The sequence below is a fragment of the Leuciscus leuciscus genome (genome assembly GCF_965113295.1).
Source record: "Leuciscus leuciscus genome assembly, chromosome: 3".
Taxonomy (NCBI): Eukaryota; Metazoa; Chordata; class Actinopteri; order Cypriniformes; family Leuciscidae; genus Leuciscus; species Leuciscus leuciscus.
The window spans coordinates 21,540,498-21,560,985 of record NC_138727.1 but is presented as its reverse complement, the minus strand read 5'-3'; the positions used below and the strand labels follow the sequence as shown (position 1 = coordinate 21,560,985).

General features: G+C 41.1%; 1 protein-coding gene across 5 annotated transcripts in view; it reads left to right on the top strand.

Annotated features, from left to right (window-relative positions):
* The window catches only part of cntln (centlein, centrosomal protein), a 154,135-nt gene that overhangs the window by 104,133 nt on the left and 29,514 nt on the right, over positions 1–20,488 (top strand). For all 5 annotated transcript variants that reach the window (XM_082165635.1, XM_082165638.1, XM_082165637.1 and 2 more), the window contains 4 exons: positions 8,448–8,533; positions 15,166–15,263; positions 17,621–18,102; positions 19,095–19,173. In XM_082165635.1, coding sequence (XP_082021761.1) covers positions 8,448–8,533; positions 15,166–15,263; positions 17,621–18,102; positions 19,095–19,173 — 745 coding nt within the window. The remainder of the gene's footprint in view (positions 1–8,447; positions 8,534–15,165; positions 15,264–17,620; positions 18,103–19,094; positions 19,174–20,488) is intronic.

Genomic DNA, 20,488 nt, shown 5'->3' with positions numbered 1-20,488 from the left:
TACATTAAGATGTAAAATGTATTACAAGTTTTCTGTATTTTAATGTTTAAATATGCAGATTAGGCCTTATCTAATGTAATATACGCTAATTTGCATATATTTAAAAAAACGAAATCTGAGTATTGGATAAAGCCAGGTTCAAAATGATTTTTTCATTGTGTTCACATATTAGATGGGAAAGAAATTACAGAGGAATTTATGGATATCTACTACTTTCGTTATCCTGTAAATCGTCAATAGCCTTAAAATATAGATTTTCGCCATGTTTTTTAGAATAAAATGTTATATAAATCAGGCTAGGAATAATGTATTTACAAATCCCTCTGTAAATGTTTTCATAATATAATATAATATAACTAGGTACAAAACTGGAATGTTTGGTGTATATAGGTGCTACTGAAGTGGAGATTTCGGACATGGAGTATGAGAAAAAATTCATTTTGAGAAAACGGGCTTTAAAGATTTATATCAGCCAATGAGATTGCACATTTAGAGTTAAATCCCCCCTTTTACTTTCACGATTGGTTGCTGATAAAAAGGAAATTACCATAATTTGATCCGACAGCATTGTACAAGAGAGAGAGAGAGAGAGAGAGAGAGAGAGCTTTCTAACGGTGTATGTGATGACAGGGTGCAGGCAACGATCGCGGAGCAGCGGGATGATTTAGAACGCCAACTTTTGTTGAAATGTGTATTTCTGACTTTTTTTCACCACAAGTCTGAAAGAAGACGTTATTGAAGACAAATATCCCCAAATCTCTAAATTGTCCAGTTAAAAAAAAAACTATGTTTTTGCCTGCCGTGTCTCGCCTTAAATGCAATAACGTCTCGGTTACTAATGTAACCCTCGTTCCCTGAAGGAGCGAACAATTGGGATCACTTCAGGAGTCCCCATCATCTTCGAGTGTCTACAGAACGAGCCAATGACCGCTGGTGTGCGTGAATCGTGTCACGCGCCCCGCCCCGCAGCGTGGGTATGAACAGAAAGCAGGTGCACGCACACATTGTTTTTCGCTGAGGAACCGAGATTGTGATGGCCGTAGAGTGATGGTCAGCAACGGTGGCGATGGGACGTTACGTCTCCCGTTACGTCTCCCGTTCCCTCCTTCAGGGAACAAGGGTTACATTAGTAACCGAGATGTTCCCTTTCAGTCACTCACGTTCGACGTAAGAATGTCGTGGAAGTCTCGATCAAGTGTTGACCAACTCCATACCGAGAAAAGAGATCCTCTGCCCAGGGGTGAGTTTGCTCTTTTCCCAGTTGACCCGAAGCCCTAGGTGGCTGTGGTGACTGAGCACCTTGTCCCTGTGTTTGCACAACTGCTCTCTCGACTGGGTAGTTGAGTATACGAACACCACGTTCGCACATGGGAGCAATGGCCACCCCCGCGACTTTCGTGAAGACACGGGGCGACAGGGCCTGCCCGAAGGGTAAGACTTTGTACTGATATGCCCGCCCCTCGAACGCAAAGCGAAGAAACGGTCTGTGTCGAGGGAGAATCGAGATTGGATTGCGGTGATCGACCTGAAGGATGTGTACTTTACACATCCTTCAGGTCGATCACTGCAATCCAATCTTGGGGGCGGATGCACTTGAAAATGCATTTCTGCATAAACATCATGAGTGGCAGCCGGTTCAGGACACGCAGGTCCAAGATTGGTTGTAACCCACCGCCTTTCTTGGGCTGGACTGGGACTGGCTCGATCGCGTCCTTCGCCAGTGGGACTGCGATCTCTGCCCTGAGCACAGGGGCATTGTCCACCAGAACATGGGTGAACTGAATGCCCCTGAAGGCTGGGGGACGCCAGGCAAACTGAATCCTATAGCCGAGTCTGATAGTACGGATGAGCCAGCGAGTCGGGCTGGGGAGCACTAGCCAGGCTCCCAGACACCGTGCAAGCAGGACCAACGGCACCACAGATGTACCCGGGGTGGGGTAGCGCAGTGGAATGCAGGGACCCAACTCGAACGGCATAGCGGCATAGTATGTGGTGCAACATGTACCTGCTTCTGTCGAAGGGCAGAGTGAGTGGGGAGTGGCAAGTGGCGGAACAGAAACAAAAGCAAACAAAAGATTCTCCGCCTGGCCCTCCACCGGGGGAAGGAGCGGCACCTTTGCTTGAAGAGGTTTCGCGGGAGCGGAGGATGCCTCAGAAGGTCGACATCGGCGATGCGCAAACGGAGGGTCTGCGGTCGGCGGACGGGTGGGGGCAGCAGCGGTCCGCCGGGGCAGGATGTGTCGGATGGCCTCTGTCTGCTTCTGGGCGGCCAAGAACTGCTGGGCAAAGCTCTCGACTGCGCCACCGAACAACCCAACCTGGGAAAGAGGGGCATCCAGGAACCGATGTCGGTGTCCCTCATATCAGCCAGGTTGAGCCAAAGGTGGCGCTCCTGGACCACGAAGGTGGACATCGCCTGACCGATGGAACATGCGGTTTCTTTCGTCGCCCGGAGGGCGAGGTCAGTTGCCGAACGGAGCTCCCAGAGGAGCTCTGGGTCAGAACCACCCTCGTGCATGTCCATGAGCGCCTTGACCTGGTGGACCTGCAAGAGCGCCATGGCATGCAGGGCGGAAGTAGCCTGTCCACAGGCTTTGTAAGCCTTCGCCGTGAGACCAGACAAAAACTTACAAGCCTTGAACGGGAGGCGTGGATTCCCCCACCAAGAGGAAGCGGACGCTGGACACAGCTGCATAGCAACGGCATCCTCCACCGGCGGGAGATCCACATACCCCTTGACTGCTCCGCCATCGAGGGTGGTGAGGAGGGAGGAGCCAATAGGCCGTAGTCTGGCACTATACAGTGCCGACCATGACTTGGTGAGCTCCTCATGCACCTCCGGAAAGAAAGGCACCAGGGGGAACCGCAATGGGAACATGAATTATTCACAAAAGCTGCCTCAGCGTGCTGAATGCCCAAACACGAGTGCAACTATTGTGGCCGTCTGCTGGCGCCAGGGAACGACCGCATCCAGAAACGCACAGGCGGAATGACATCCTGAAAAGGACGCAGTGTCACGCCTGTGTTGCTCTTTTGTGAGGAAAAAAAGGTGGGTAATTTCGGGAGCGAGTTCAGCTTCCTGACAGCCTGATGAATGAAGCTGTCCTTCAGTCTGCTGGTCCTGGCCTGGAGACTCCGCAGTCTCCTCCCTGATGGCAGCAGACTGAAGAAGCTGTATGACGGGTGAGTGGGATCACCTGCAATGCAGAGGGATTTGCGGGTGAGACGAGTTCCGTAAATGTCCTGGAGGGAGGGAAGAGAGACACCAATGATCTTCTCAGCTGCTCTCACTATGCGCTGTAGAGTCTTCCGGCAAGATGCGTTACAGGCCCCATACCACACAGTGATGGAGCTCGTTAAAATGCTCTCGATGGTGCCTCTGTAAAAGGAGTACATGATGGGGGGCGGGGCTCTGGCTCTTCTCAGTTTACGGAGGAAGTAGAGACGCTGCTGTGATTTCTTGGCCAGTGCTACTGTGTTTATAGTCCAGGAGAGGTCCTCAGAAATGTGCACACCCAAGAACTTGGTGCTGCTCACTCTCTCCACAGTGGTACCGTTGATGGTTAGAGTAGTATGCTGAGTGTGCGCTCTCCTGAAGTCTACAACAATCTCCTTCGTCTTGTCCACGTTCAGAGAGAGATTGTTGTCACTGCACCACCTGGCCAGGCGGCTCACCTCGCTCCTGTAGTTTGTCTCATCTTTGTTACTAATGAGACCCAGCACAGTCGTGTCATCCGCAAACTTAATAAGGAGGTTGGAGTTGTATAACGGTGTGCAGTCATGGGTCAGCAGAGTGAAGAGGAGGGGACTCAACACACATCCTTGGGGGGCCCCAGTGTTCAAAGTGATGGTGCTAGATGTGTTACTGCCGACCCGTACTGCCTGAGGTCTTCCAGTTAGAAAGTCCAACAGCCAGTTGCACAATGAAGTGCTGAGCCCCAGCTGGACCAGTTTGTGAATGAGCTGTTGAGGGATGATAGTGTTAAATGCAGAACTGAAGTCTATAAACAGCATTCTGACGTATGAGTCCTTTTTGTCTAGATGTGTGAGTGCTGAGTGGACGACAGTTGTGATGGCATCATCGGTTGAGCGATTTGACCGGTATGCAAACTGGAAGGGGTCCAGGGAGGGGGGGAGGGCAGACTTGATATGGTGCATGACTAACCGTTCGAAGCACTTCATAATAATAGGAGTAAGTGCAACTGGACGGTAGTCATTAAAGCAGGATGGAAACGGCTTCTTGGGAACTGGAATGATGGTGGTTGCTTTGAAGCATGTTGGGACAACAGCCTGACTTAAGGAGATGTTAAAAATGTCTGTGAAGACATCAGTGAGTTCTGCTGCACAGTCTCTCAGTACACGCCCAGGAATGTTATCAGGACCCGAAGCTTTGCGTGCACTGATCCCTCTAAATGATCTCCTCACGCTGTCTGGGGTCAGCGTCATCATCTGGTCGCCGGGAGAAGGTGGAATCTTCTGTGCAGTGGAGCTGTTTTGTATCTCAAAGCGAGCGAAGAAAGCGTTCACCTCGTTCAGCAGAGAGATGTTACTATCACAGGTCCGCGGTGGGGGCTTGTAGTCCGTAATGGTCTGTATCCCCTTCCATAGGCTCCGAGTGTCCGAGTGTTAAACGGTCCTTGCATGATGCATGATACCAATTTTCTTCTCAATGTCTTTCAAGCTATCTTGTACAGTACCATGTAGCCTTTGATGTTGTGCAAATAGTGGCCAGCAACCAGCTGCAGTGTGTTATGCCATTGATTCAGGTGCAGAGAATCTGAGAGCTGTCTAAGCCTTGTTTGAATTTTGCATTACTGTTTTTCTCTGTTCTCACTGTCCTAGCTTAAAAGAGAAAAGAAATAATGAAAATATATTTGGTAAATGTTTTTGCTCTAAGGCCTGTGACTATGACAGAAAAAATAAATGATGGACCTTTAACACGTATCATCACTTCCTCGTGCTCTTTCAGAGAATATCCAATCACAGTGTTTTTTTTTACTTATTCTTCTCCTTCAGTGTACACTTTTCTCCTTCTTCCATCTCCAGTTTTTTTTTTTTATATATTTTTTTTATCTATGCTGAAATGTATACAACAAGCTCTAGAGAGGGGCCTACTAATAAACATCTGTTATTCAAATTATGTACTCGCTCAAAGACACACCGGGACTGTAAAGCAGAGGGGATTGATAGAGGCGAGTTTCACACCATCAAAATATTTTTTATACAGTGGAGAGAACAAGTATTTGATACACTGCCGATTTTGCAGGTTTTCCTACTTACAAAGCATGTAGAGGTCTGTCATTTTTATCATAGGTACACTACAACTGTGAGAGATGGAATCTAAAACAAAAATCCTGGAAATCACATTGTATGATTTTTAAATAATTAATTTGCATTTGATTGCATGACATAAGTATTTGATCACCTACCAACCAGTAAGAATTCCGGCTTGCACAGACCTGTTAGTTTTTCTTTAAGAAGCTCTCCTGTTCTCCACTCATTACCTGTATTAACTGCACCTGTTTGAACTCGTTACCTGTATAAAAGACACCTGTCCACACACTCAATCAAACAGACTCCAACCTCTCCACAATGGCCAAGACCAGAGAGCTGTGTAAGGACATCAGGGATAAAATTGTAGACCTGCACAAGGCTGGGATGGGCTAAAGGACAATAGGCAAGCAACTTGGTGAGAAGGCAACAACTGTTGGCGCACTTATTAGAAAATGGAAGAAGTTCAAGATGGCGGTCAAACTCCCTCTGTCTGGGGCACCATGCAAGATCTCACCTCATGGGGCATCAATGATCATGAGGAAGATGAGGGATCAGCCCAGAACTACACAACAGGACCTGGTCAATGACCTGAAGAGAGCTGGGACCACAGTCTCAAAGAAAACCATTAGTAACACACTACGCCGTCATGGATTAAATTCCTGCAGCGCACGTAAGGTCCCCCTGCTCAAGCCAGCACATGTCCAGGCCCATCTGAAGTTTGCCAATGACCATCTGGATGATCAAGAGGAGGAATGGGAGAAGGTCATGTGGTCTGATGAGACAAAAATAGAGCTTTTTGGTCTAAACTCCATTCGCCATGTTTGGAGGAAGAAGGAGGATGAGTACAACCCCAAGAACACCATCCCAACCATGAAGCATGGAGGTGGAAACATCATTCTTTGGGGATGCTTTTCTGCAAAGGGGACAGGACGACTGCACCGTATTGAGGGGAGGATGGATGGGGGGATCATGTATCGCGAGATCTTGGCCAACAACCTCCTTCCCTCAGTAAGAGCATTGAAGATGGGTCGTGGCTGGGTCTTCCAGCATGACCATGACCCGAAACACACAGCCAAGGCAACTAAGGAGTGGCTCCGTAAGAAGCATCTCAAGGTCCTGGAGTGGCCCAGCCAGTCTCCAGACCTGAACCCAATAGAAAATCTTTGGAGGGAGCTGAAAGTCCGTATTACCCAGCGACAGCCCCGAAACCTGAAGGATCTGGAGAAGGTCTGTATGGAGGAGTGGGCCAAAATCTCTGCTGCTGTGTGTGCAAACCTGGTCAAGAACTACAGGAAACGTATGATCTCTGTAATTGCAAACAAAGGTTTCTGTACCAAATATTAAGTTCTGCTTTTCTGATGTATCAAATACTTAAGTCATGCAATAAAATGCAAATTAATTACTTAAAAATCATACAATGTGATTTTCTGGATTTTTGTTTTAGATTCTGTCACTCACAGTTGAAGTTATTGTTGAAGGTACTTATTATTTATTATTGAAGGTACTCTGGGATAAAAAATACAGACTTCTACATGCTTTGTAAGTGGGAAAACCTGCTGTATATATAAAAAAAATTATATATACATATATGTGTGTGTGTATATATATATGGTGTTGAAAAGAGATCTATGAAAAGAGAAGCTGTAGTAACTGTTTTCCTGGAGTGGCTGGTGGGGTCATGAGAGACCTACAGCTGATCTCCACAGCTGGAATGCTAATAAACCACCTTGCACTGCTGCTTATAAATGCTGCACTCTAGCACAATACGACAAGGAGTTGATTTTAGAAGCACAGGTTTTATACCAAAATAGGTGAAACATGGTGATTAGAAATCTCAATTTGTAAGTGGATCATTCCTTAACAAAAAAAAAAAAAAAAAAAACTAGGTCCCTTGTTGTGATGCAACTGGAGTATTACCCAGAGTTCTTTGCTAGTAGTTACACTATGATGAACTAAGCCACTGCAATTCAGCAGAGGTTCCTCTACCACTGCACTAGAACAAATGGGAGGGGAACTAGGTGTGTGTTTCAGGTGCAGATGTCTCCCTGGGGCCTACCCAAATCCTCAACAGGCTTCTTTTGGGTCCTAATAATAACTTGAAAGTGCCTCTTTTTGCCCCTTTTAATTAGTCTCCAGAACCCATACAGCTAATTGGTGGTTCTTAATTGGGTTTAGATTCGCTACTTGTCTGTTCATATCCCCCTGCACCCCACCCCAATCCCTTCTCAGTCTAGGTGAAAAGAAATCCTCACACCCCAGCCAGGGGTTTTATGTTTCTTGTCACTTAGCACTTTGATTTCTTGGTGAATTAAGAGCTATTTAATTAGCGGGGTTTCTTTTTATATCTTCATCTCAGTGGGGGAGAGATTTGGATGGTGTCAGAGTTGAAGTGATTTAAAGGTAAAAGAGGAAGTTTCAAAAGCAGTGGCTTAACACACTTTGACAGAAACTTACTGCATTCACAGTCTAGAATAAGAATTAATGAGTACATTCATGCACCAAAACAATGGTCATAGATGTCAAGTAACATAGTAACATTATGGCCTCCTTTACACCTGCCATGTTTTTCTTAACTGGATGCTTTTTGGGCCAGACTGTATTTACACTTGCATGCGTCTTGTCTCCGGTATGATCAGATAGAGCCTGAGAAAATCGCTACTTGCATATACAGTACATGAGGGTTTGCATTAACTAATACATTTTTGTTATTTTCCATTTTAAAAACATCGATGGATACATGAAAATGCTTTTCTTTTGTTTTCTGTCTTTACTAACCCCTCAATAAACCATGTGAATGGGGATTATAAGAAAAAGTTTAGTCATCCAATCACAATGTGTCTTTTGATGTTATTACAACTTGCTTTTATTGTGATCAAGCGCAATCCGATTGTGATACAATCACCGAAAACTCATGTTATTTCCAATTGTGAAAATAACATTTGAGAAACATTTGAGTTTCCTGATTGAACTCAATTATGCTTTGAGCTTATACCTTAGATGTAGCCTATGTACAGTATGAAAATAATTTGCAGCATACATGAGTGAAAAATCTATTATATAAATTTTAGAAGTGATATTGAAATTGAAATAACTAATATTTTTGTTATATTGCTAATATAGTCAATCTAAATAACTTGACTGTGGACATTCCTGAATCTGTTTGATATGTTTAGAGCTAATCTGGAGGAGAAACTAAATGCAGCCTTGGACACAGTTGCAGCTCAAGACATAAAAGAGTGTCGACAGGAGGAAATGCAAGGTATCACACACATCACACTGTCCAAACACACTTACACACATCACAGGCATCACTCATCTTTCTCTGCCCCATCATATACAACTGTTGACCAGTGTTGTAGTATTTATATACTATTATAGTATTTATTAATATTGGCCTTTATTTTTATATTTCAGTTCTCCTTTTGAATTTTAGTTTAAGATTTGCAATTTTTTTATTTTAATATTTATATTATTTAAGATTTGTCAATTTCATTTTTTCATTTTTTTATATTTATATTTAGCTTTAATTTACTTTTTATTTCAGCTTTAGTTTTAGTAATTTTAGTACTTCAACTTAAAGACGTAGTACACACAAATAAAAATTGTGTAATTTACTTCCTCATATTGTTCCAATCCTGTGACTTTCTCTTCTGTGGAACATAAAATATAAAAAAAACCTGATATTTTGCATAACAGAAAATGTAGAGGAAGAAAGAAAGTCACAGGTTTGAAACTACATGAAAGTGAGTAAATAAATAAGAATTTTATTTTAAACATATTTTATTTCAGTTAGTTACCAAAGCAACATTTCTAATTCTCATTTAACATTAGAACTAACAAGGCAGTCATTTTGACGGTTTTAAAATTGTGCAATGTAATAACTTTGTTGAAATAAAACCCATGTAACTATTAGGACCCTGACTTTTCCTAAATGTGTCTATATTTTATTCTATCATTGTTATTTTATTAAAATTACAAGACACAAAAGAGTTTTGAGTATTTCTTCCTTGAATGGCCATAACAGTCATACTGACCGTATGCATTACAGACCGTTTTGCTCCATTTTCCTGCTCTTGAAGATGCATCACCGTTGCCTAGCAACAATTTCTTGTAGTTGATTGTTTAGTCTATTGCAAAGCTGAAATCTAGCTTTAGCTTTGAGCTAAAACCAAATTGAAAAGAGAATATCAGAACAATGTCAGCAAGAAGAATGACTGCCACAGAGGCTTTAGCCATGCTTCAGAGCCTTGATGAGGCTGAGGCTGATAGAGGAGCAGGTTCCGATAGTGATGCCTCCTGGTCTCTTAAAAGTTCATCTGACACTGGCTCTGAGAAGTGATTCAGAGAATGATTCAGAGATAATTCCCCTGTGTAAAAAAAACCTGGCTGGACTCCTCCAATTCTGCATCTGCTGTCATTCCATCTGCTAATGTTCCAGGTACGTTAGGCTGTGATCTTTATGCGATCTTGTGAGTTTCTTAGCCCATACATAGGCTAATATTAGCCCTGATAAAATAGATATTTCATGAAATAAAAAACTAATTAGGCTATATTTTCTTGGCAACAGTGCAAAATCCTGGATCATCAGCTGTGCGTGCTGTGCCAACCACAAGAGCACTCAGCCCAGCACTGGATGAATCTGTCCCACTAAATCCACCTATAGCAGAGCGGCATGAAACAGCGAAAGACGGCACAGTGTGGACTGTTATACAGTTGGGTGAAAATAGAGGAAGGCGACAAAGTCAAAATGTCATGACAGCAGCTCCAGGCCCCACAGCGCACGCCAGGCGCAACATTGAAGATGCCCTCACCACTTTCCTATGTTTGGTTGATGATGCACCGTGGCTGAGGCACACAGAGTCAAGGAGGACAGCTCATGGGAAATGACAGTGGATGAACTAAAGGCCTTTATTGCTCTAATCTACATTTGTGGGGCGCAGGGTGGAAAAAGCATGGGCTTGGCGAGCTTTTGGTCAGCTGACTGGGGCTATGCTTTTTTCATTTGAGCATTTGTCCCGAAATAGATTCCAAAAAATCATGCGATTCCTGCGTTTCGACAAAAAGGAGACCAGACGCACACGCCTGCAAGATAATAAGTTTGCCCTGATGACCGAGGTTTGGGAGAGATTCGTCCAGAACAGCATCGCTTGCCACCAGCCCGGTGCCGACATAACTTGATGAGCAGCTCTTCCCGACAAAAGCAAGGTGCAGCTTCATCCAGTATATAGCAAACAAACCTGATCGGCTCGCTGCTGACGTCGATACCAAATATATGTTGAACAGTGCGCGTGCGCCATATCTGGGTAAAGACGAGACATGGAGGCCAGGTCAGCAACTAGGAGACAGTGTGGTGTTGAAAATGGTTGAGCCTTACCTGGGGAAGGGGAGGAACATCACCACTGACAACTTTTTTACTTCCCTCGAACTGGCCAAGGCACTACAGGCCAAGAAAACCAGCCTGGTTGGCACAGTAAACAAAAGCAGACGAGAGCTCCCCCCGTGCGTAAAGGAGCAAAGGCCGCTGTTCACCACAGATGTGCTGAAAAGTGACAATGCAACGCTAACAGTCTATCAGTGCAAAGCAAGGAAAAACGTCTGCATTCTCAGCACTGTCCACACAGCTGTTGCCATCACAAGTGGCCAAAAAGCTCAACCAGAGACAATCACATACTACAACAGAACCAAGGTCGGAGTTGATGTGGTAGATCAAATGGCGAGGAAATACTCAGTGAAAGCACCCAAACGTAGATGGCCAGTGGCTGTGTTTTATAATACACTTGACCTGGCTGCAATAAATGCTTCCATCCTGTTCAAGAAATGCACCAATGAGAGGATGTCACGGAGAAACTTCATAATGAAACTTGCAAATGAACTTCGCTCCAACCACATGAGAGCAAAAGCTACACAACTGATGGTGCGAGAGCCAGGACCAAGGCAGGAGCAGATGGGAAGGAGAAGGCAGTGCCAATTGCGGAGAAACTGCAAGAAAAACAAAACAAAGGACACTTGTGACAAATGTCATAAGGTTGTGTGCGGGAGCTGCACATGGAAGGTAGAGATTACCTGTGTTGACTAAGTAACTGATCCACAAGCGTCAGTGAAATTGATGCACGCTGTTTGCCCCCAAAACAACCCAAGTTAGCCCGCTTAGTGGAGAATACTCTTATTATGATTTAACAGCATGATATTTCCATTGTAATTTTACAGCATGATATTTTTGCTCACTAAAACAAATATTGGTTACTAAATCAGTTTATTATATTTTCATATTATTTTCCCATGACGGTCAGAATGACTGTTTTGGCCAGTTTGGGGCACATGCGTTTCATATGTGCCCATAAAGGTTTTACCTATGCATTGAAATGCATATTGGCGATGTTTTTGTGGGTTATTGTATTCTAATATCCAAGGATGAATACATTTGTTTTCATTTTACAAAGAAAATAATAGAAAATTGATCAATTTCGACTTTGTATCTGTAATTACAATAGCTGTTCTGTGGTTGTCGATTAACTTATAAATGTTCACGTACATTAGAGTTAAAATGTACACTGTAAAAAAAAAATTACATCCCCAAGTCAAAAATTTCTAGTGACTGGTCACATCTACATTTTTCAATTAGTCTGACGTATTATTTCTCATTGAGCCAATGTTAACAGACTATTGCAACAAGAATTGCACTTGGGCGAATTAAAAAATTTAGATGTGACCAGTCACTAGAAAATTTTGACTTGGAGAGGTTAGAAATTTTTTACAGTGTAGTGTTCTGATGTTTAGTATTACCTATCCTAACATTACAGATCCATTTATTCTTAGATTTGATATAGCTTATTGAAATTATATGCAAATAATGTATGAGCGGTCAGAATGACTGCTATGGCCATTCTAGTAATAGAATTCCGGTAGTTCTAGTGTTAAGAGGTTTTTCACATGATAATTTTAATTAAAGAAGTTTTTCATCTGATATTTATAGAATTTTTTTTATATAAATGTTTTTATAGTTTTGGTTAACAATAACAAAACTCCTGTTGACCTATCATGTTCCTTTATATCTGAGATTATTTCTCCATAAATCCTCCTCTTACCAGTCATTTAAAAACTTTAAGATTTGTTACATTAAGTATTATCCTTCCCTCTGGTCAGTGGCAAAGTCAGGTCATAGGTGGCACAGGGCAACATTATACAGCATGGAGCACTTCCCCACATGCAGCTGCCGCAGACACACACTTTCATCTTTCATCCCCTTTCTGTTCCAGTAAAATCACGAAATAAAATTATGACATGACCATTAACCCATGAGAATTTGAGAGAGGTAGGTCCAGATGTGCTTTCGGAAATCCAATTTGCTGTATTCCCAATTGATTTCAAACTCACATGGCTCTTTCCACACCCTCAGAAAGGATCTTGTACATTCCTATCCGTCAAACGCTCCATCAGAGCGATCTCTAGTGTATAAGCACACTAAGTTCTTTGGGGAAAATTGGCCAAATCTTGGTAGGGACATTTCTGAAAGTTGGTACCATTCCTACATCAATCCATGCCTGTGTCATGAGAAAGTGTTAGTTATTATAATTAACTCTTTTATCATCACAACAGTTGAATGCAACCATGTGAAGAAGTGATGTCCAATTTGCAAACAAATGACTCTTATGAACTGATTCTTTTAAGTCTTAAATTCCATTTGAACAAATTTAAGGCCATAAAAATTCTTAAATATCTTCAATGGTATAATAAAAGTCGTAATTATAATTTCAAGAGGTCTTGAAAAGACCTATTGTGCTTATTTACATTTTCAACTTTCTTTATTGTGTAATGTTGCTGTTTGAGCAAAGTCACTCCAATTCTCTATATCAGTAAACACTTTATGAATTCTCTGAAATGCCTTTATTGTAGTCTTGAGATTTCCTCCAGAAACGTACGTCACATTATTCCTCATTTAAAAGGCATATGCAACTAAAGGGGTGAGGCCTTGATGAATTGCATTAGTAGTAGTGTTTTGAAACTCACTGTTGTGTTGTGACGTTTCCAAAACACATGCTTTCCCTATTCCGTATTTCCATATTTCATATTTGGAATTGCCATATGGCATAATGTGGCATAAATGCTATAATTTAATTAAACGTGAGTGCTGCACATTTCAAAGCAGCACATTCCTTTTCTTAAAAATGTTTTAAAGGCTTGAATGTTTATAATTTATAACTTTTTTTTATTTGTTTTTGTCAAAAATTTGAATTTTAAAGTTGTTTTCTTTGTTCATGTCTTAAAAAGCCTTTAAATTTGAAAACACTGCAGAAACTATGCAATTATATGTAAGACATGAAATTGGCCATTTATGAATTCACAGCTGACTACCTTATCATGAACCATGAGTTTAATTGTAATTAATAAATAAATAGTATAAAAAAAAAACTTTTAAGTATGTTAAAAACAGAAACTACAGTATGTAATTGAACTGAAGCCCATGTTTCTATCAATGGACTAGTACTACACTATGTACTACACAGTCTTCAGCAACTCTTCCATATACAAACTCATATTCTAGCAATGACAAAGTGAAAATGTAATGTTTAATGCATCTCCCTATGGAACTTCATCCACTGCGTTACATTGGGATAGAAAGTGATTGTAGATGAAAGTGCTTCTTAGCATCCATGTATATCACACAATTCTGTAATATAACAAATGTCATTCATAATAAGTCGTGTGGCTCATAAATGTTTCTTTTTAAGAGCCAATGGCATCCTATTTTTTTTTATTTTTATTTTTATTTTTTTTATCTGGATAGCTGAGAGTATGCCACTGTTATAGGTTGCTTTACGTGTTGTCAGATTAGCCAAAATATTTAATAAATGAACATGCAAGGGGTGGGGGATGTGTAACTTTGTGAATAATGCATTGAATTCTGCAGCAATCTTATGCTCAAATCTGCAAGTTTGGACTCTATGTAGACTACTGATGGTCAAGTATAGTCAAAAGACATAAGACAAAGCAGTAATATAATAAGACAGAAAAATAAGACAAAGCAGTAATATAATATCAGGTAGAAATTGTGAGCAAAAAATATTTAGCAAAAATCCAGTTAATCACAAAAGTATTTGCAATAATTTGCACATTATTTGCACAACAACAATCACAAAGCAAGGCTCTCTGACTCAGATGGGGTACCCGGAATTTCTATGTGTGTATGTGTATTTCTCTTCTGTTAAGCACACTGCAAACTTTGTTTTAAAAGGGGCTATATAGATAAAGCTTTACTTACAGTTTGTACAGTATAAAAACATAGTCTATGGAAAGTCTACATAATGATATAAAAACAAGTGTGTGTGTGCACATGTGAATAGTGTTGTTGTTTTTTGCAAGTGTATGCATGATGCTACTGAGAAAGACAGGTCTGTGACTCACTAGAATTTCAGCCTTGCTGCTTACTGTCTAAAGGTCAGAAAAAAAAGAAGAAAAAAAACCTGACTGTAAATATTTCACAACATTTTCATTCGACAAATGAGCATCCACATTCACCATGAAACTTTTATTAACCAGAGGCGGCAGAAAGTTCTGGTCTCCAAATGTATTTATTTTCCCATCTTAAAACAAGCATAGCAACAAAGTTCCTGCCATGAAGTCCAAAGCACAAACTCCATCATACATTGACAATTACCTTAAAAATGAATTTGAATTACTCCACAATAGACTGCAAGATTGCTTCAGGTCAGAAGGTTTTGAGTTGTGGTTACGAGTACTTTTTTTAAAAGTCCGTCCATTAAAGGCCTCTTTAAGAGCTCATTCGGTTGAATAGACCTTTAAAAAGACCAGAAATTATGTGTCATTTAATGATAATTTATTTGAATTAGGAAAGTGGCTGTCAGGTGACAGTATGAATTTTTATTCCTTCAGCTGAGCTTCTGTTTCGGGAAGTGTCGGAGGATGAGGTCAGGAGGAGCAGCACCCCCATCAAGACATCCACACGAAGAGTAGAACAGACTTTTAAGAAGGTACCAACCGTGTGCTGTTTGCCATTTACGTGTTTGGAAATGTTCAGCCTTTAGCTGAATTTTTTGTAGAACAATGAACAAAGACACAGACTATTGGCAAACGTAAAATGTATGAAATGTAACACTTTTACAATGAGATTCAGTTTGTTTGGTATCATAAACATTAACATGCACTTTAAAAAATAATTTTGGTAACACTTTACAACAAGGTTCCATTCGTTAGTTTTTTAATGCATTGAATAAAATTAACTAACAACGAGCAATTCATTAGTCACATAATTTGTAATATTTGTTAACATTTGTTAATAAAAATACAACTGTTCATTGTTAGTTCATTTGAGGTCCATTAAACAATATTAACAGATTTTAAGTTTTGATTTTAATAATGTTTTAGTAAATGTTGATATTAACATTAAGATCATCAAATGCTTTCAAAGTATTTTTCATAGTTAGTTCATGTTAACTAATGTAGTTAGTTAATGTTAACAAATGAAACCTTATTGTAAAGTGGTACCTTAATTTCAGTCAAACTTCTTCAGTCTTTTAAAAAATGTCAGGTGTTTGCTTTCTCCGAAAGACAGGTGTGATGTGTATTTAGTTCTTCAAATATTCATACATTGTGTCATGTACAGTATACTTGGACAGACAGGCAAAGATTGTATAGCTTGACTACACAAAACCACTTGTTTATCCTATACATGTTATAAATTAGCATTTATTATTATTATAGGTTATCTTTGTTCTGTGTTTTTTTTTTTATTTATGTTTGTTCATGATACATTAACTAGTGTAAATGTATACAATTTGAAGTGATAAAATCAATTAGCATATGTATAAATTAACATTAGCCTGGATTAATGCGGTAAACATATTGTTAGTTCATAGTGCTTACTGCATAAACAATTGTTGACAAATCAAACCTTATTACAAAGTGTTACTATGTCAATGAACCAACTAGTTTATTGATGCTAAAGTAGGGATGCACCAAAATCTTGACAAAAACACATCAAAATCCTCATCCCCAGAAGCATATTAATAAAGAGCATTTACCTGTGCTTGAACAGAGGCTGTGACTGAGTTTAAGCCACCTTTCTCTTATAAATGGAAAATACATATCCTTAAGCACTTTACAGGATAAAAAAACGTGTTTATTAGCAAAAAGTACATTTCATCCATTAATTTACACAATTACAGTTGTGCAATATTTTGAAATATTATTGAATGTTTAAGATTTTTACAGCCTGAATGAAGAACAAGTGTAATCAAAAGTATTGTAATATTTAGAATTGTTTAGTGTTTCTAGGCAAAGTCTAATTTAAAACTTTGGTTTTCAGTGTGTCCATAATTTTTGGTTTCAAATTTGGCCAAGAATTTGAAACTCAAAACGAATGCAAGTAGTTAACATGTAGATCTCAAATTGTCTAAAATTGGATGGAGGCCATGCAAAATGTTCATAACAGTGCATGTGTTCACACACAAAAAAAAGTTTTCCTGTAGTATGGATCGCTCATTTAAGCCATCAACCTGCAAAACTATCAACAGCACAGCAAACACGCTTAAGGCTCATTTGAATGAAACTAAACTGCTCTGTTTGCGTTTGCTGACACACTGCTGATGTTTGACACTGGGTCCTTCACTCATTTAATACAAGCAAATCATTTGTCATTAGCATTTAGCCTGAGCAAATCAAGCTCATAGTCTATTCAAAAGCACTCGACTTCCCTTAAAGCAACATTTAGCTTGGTTGTTGCTGGACGGGCTGGTGAGGACTGAGGGAACGTTCTGAGTAGAGGAATGAAATGGTTTGTGGAATAATTCGGAGCAGATGATGGCATTGTGAGCGATGCCAGCAGCTGCCATATGGTCGTGTAATGGGGGCTGTCATCGCCTTTATTACCGAATGACAAGCACCATGTTAAACTTAATAACCCACAGGGGCAGACTGCTGTTTATGTGCTCCTGCAAACGCATTATAAATGAAATAATTTTTGATGGAGTTGTGGGGTGGGGGGTTTGAGTCGTTGTCAGCCAGCCGTAAAGGGGCCTAATGTTGTTTGAAAGGTGGTGTGCTGCGGCAGTAAGGCAGCGAGAGTGCTAAATAAAAGGCAGCGATTTGCCTGGGGGTATACACCCAGCAGGCATCCCCTCCTCTCTTTCACACCCTCCACCAGGATTTGACAAGCTGCCTAAATGGCCCTCTTTTATGTTTAGCCATGAGTAACAAATTACAGAGTGGTTGTTCACTTGGCCCGGAACAGACCCTCTCCATAAAGGCCAAACGAGAGTTTAAAGCACAAATGTCTCAAAAAGATGTAGTGATAATTGTTTTTTTCACGTGCCTCTGCTTACTCTCACAGATAGAGCAGTTACAAAGTCAAATGGTCTCTCTGGAGAGCGAGATCGTGCGCTTGCGAGAAGACAGCCGGGCGTTACAGGAAGCGAACAGAGCAATGGCTGTAGAGCGGGGTGATCTGCAGGCCAGAGTTCAGCTCCTGCACCAACACAAGGAGGCCGAGGAGGCCCAGGCCAGAGAAGAACAGGACCGACTGCTTGCCCAGCTGCAGAGTTCTGAGCGAGAAGCAAAAGAGGCCATAAAATCTGCTGTCCAGGCCAGACACAGGCTGCTCAAGCTCCGACAGGAACTGGGAGTAGTTCGAGCCGAGAGAGATTTCCATCGGTCTGCAGCTAATCTCAAGGCGAAACCTGCCACGCTGGCTAACAACAAGATCAGGTCGAAAACGCCCTGGGCTGATGCCTCCAGCAGAACACGCATGCGCTCGACGCAGAACAGGATGGACAGTCCCGCCAAGGACGACTGGGAGGACATGAGCGCAGACAGGTACTTCCCCCACCTTTCACTATCCTTGTCTCTTTCTCGTTTTCCATCTCTCAAGCTCTCATTATTTTTCTGACTGTAGGGACAGCACGCATATGCAAAAACACAAGCAAACGGGTGATTGAATCCCAGCTTCTGTCTAGTTGGTATTCAAAAGAGAGAAAAAGAGCAAGAGGGGGGCAGAAAGAGGGAAAAAAAATCTGATCCTTTGAATTATCCTGGGATGTCTTGCTAGGAGCTTATTGACTGAAATTTGCATGTAGAATTAGCCACCTCTGAGCAGCCGAGTTGAACCGGCGCCAGAAAGCACCTGAACCCGCCCGCAGCCCCTCACTCTCTGCCCAATGCCATTTTCCCAACGTCATGAGCCCTGAAATTGACAGTTTGGCAGGTTAATTTAATTTGTGATTCCTTTGCATATTCATCCCTGACAGAGGAGGAGTCCCAGGCAAACCCTGGCCAATCAGTTGAGTTTTCCTGTGACGTTCCTATTCTGCTGTGGTCCCAGTGTCTCCCTTCTCTCCTCCTTTTCCTATACTTGTTCTAATTTAGCAGGATAAATTTTGAATGACTCTGTTCGGCTCTCTACCAGATGTCGACAAGCTGTTTAACATCTTCCAAATCAAGCAGCGTTTTCAGTAATTATTTCATGAAAGTTTTATGTCGCCTACAACATCAGAGTTTATGACATGATGGATGGTATGATCCACATATTTATTTCACCCAAATGCACCACTAACTCAACAAAACGGCATGCTGGAAGCTTTCCAAATCTGTCTCAAAGAGGCTCTTGAATGACACGCCGCAGCATTTAGAACGTCCCGACTGTGCCTCAGCAGTTACGCACCACACATGGCCGTTTAAGTTTCAGGGTTGTCTGGTTTTCTGCTAATTAACCATTCTCATATGAATTCTACGCCACATACTGTAGTAGTCCCCAGTATATCTATTTATCTTGGTAAGTAAATAGATATTTTATAACTTTATCTCCACAGTGACAGTGAACAGTTCTCTGACAGCCTGCAAAGTCGATATTCTGCTCCGACTCGTCGAGCTTCTCAGAAAACGACTAAGGTTTGTTACACAACATTTTGTTTCTTATCTGTTTTTTGTTTTTTTGTTGTTGTTGTTGTTGTTGTTGTTGCTAAAATGAAATAATTGTCATTTGTCTACAAATCAGTATGTTTTGTTTGGAACAAAATAGTCAATAGATTCATAAGTAACAAAGACATTTTAAAGGTGAAGTACATTATGTAATAATAATAATAATAATAATGGCTCTTATGTAATTTCTGCGCTCCCAACTTATTGCAGAAGTAATGACTTTTCAAAGAAGTTTCAGTAACATTTTATTTTGCAGTGTCCTTGCTACACATTTCATGCTCTTAATATAGTAATAACAGTAAATTATGTATAATTACAAGTAAATAACCAAACTCCAACCCTAATCCTATTGTGAGTACATGTTAATTAATATTACTCAGTTCTTATTGATCTAATTACACTATAACAAGGACCCCTTAAATTCAAGTTTCTGAAAACGCCCTCCATCTGCCATTGGTTGGCCAAACATAAAGCCACAGCCATAGTTTTGGTCTAATACATTTTTTTATCTAATAAGATCTATTCCTCTTTCTCATTCTCACAGAATTATTATTTAAATGTTATAGTTAACATTATAGTCAATAGCTTTTAAGCAGAAAGCTGTAGTATGATCTACTTAAAGGTTGGGCCCAAGTAATTGGATGAGGCCATGTTGTTTTAATACTTTTGAACAGAATCAGTCTACGAATGGCTTATTTAGAGTTAAAAAAAATTACTCTCTTCACCTTGAAATTGCCTCTTTTCATTTGCAAAGTAAAAAAAGAAAGAAAATGCTTGAATTTAAGCAGATGTGTCGATCAGAAGATGCGTATCAGAGGTGTCTGATCCTGTAAAGTGCGATCTCTTCTCGTCAGTCTCTCAGGGCTCCGCTGGCTCTCCCCCATCCCCTCAGGGAACATGGAAGCTCCATATCTTCTCCTCTTTTCACTTCCTCTCAGCTCTACAGCTGTCAGCTCTCTCTTAGATCCTGCCTGAATGGCTCTGTGTACTCGTCAACTGTACTGGCTCACATCGGCGTGACAGTGGAGCAGAGCACTGCGCCGCCCGTGTCACACTAAAGAGCTTCTGAATAAATCCATGATCAAACCCACGGAGAGAGAGAGAGAGAGACTGATCAAAACCTTTTTAAATAGTGTTCGATACAAACGAGGGGAAAAGCCAAAGCCTCTTTGATGTGACTACAAACGCTTCCTCTGTGTCACTCTGCCGTGAGCCGCCACGTTACGTTATGTTAAACTGTTGCCCCAGCTTTTTGTGTCATGTTTTGTGTTTCCACCTCTTCCCT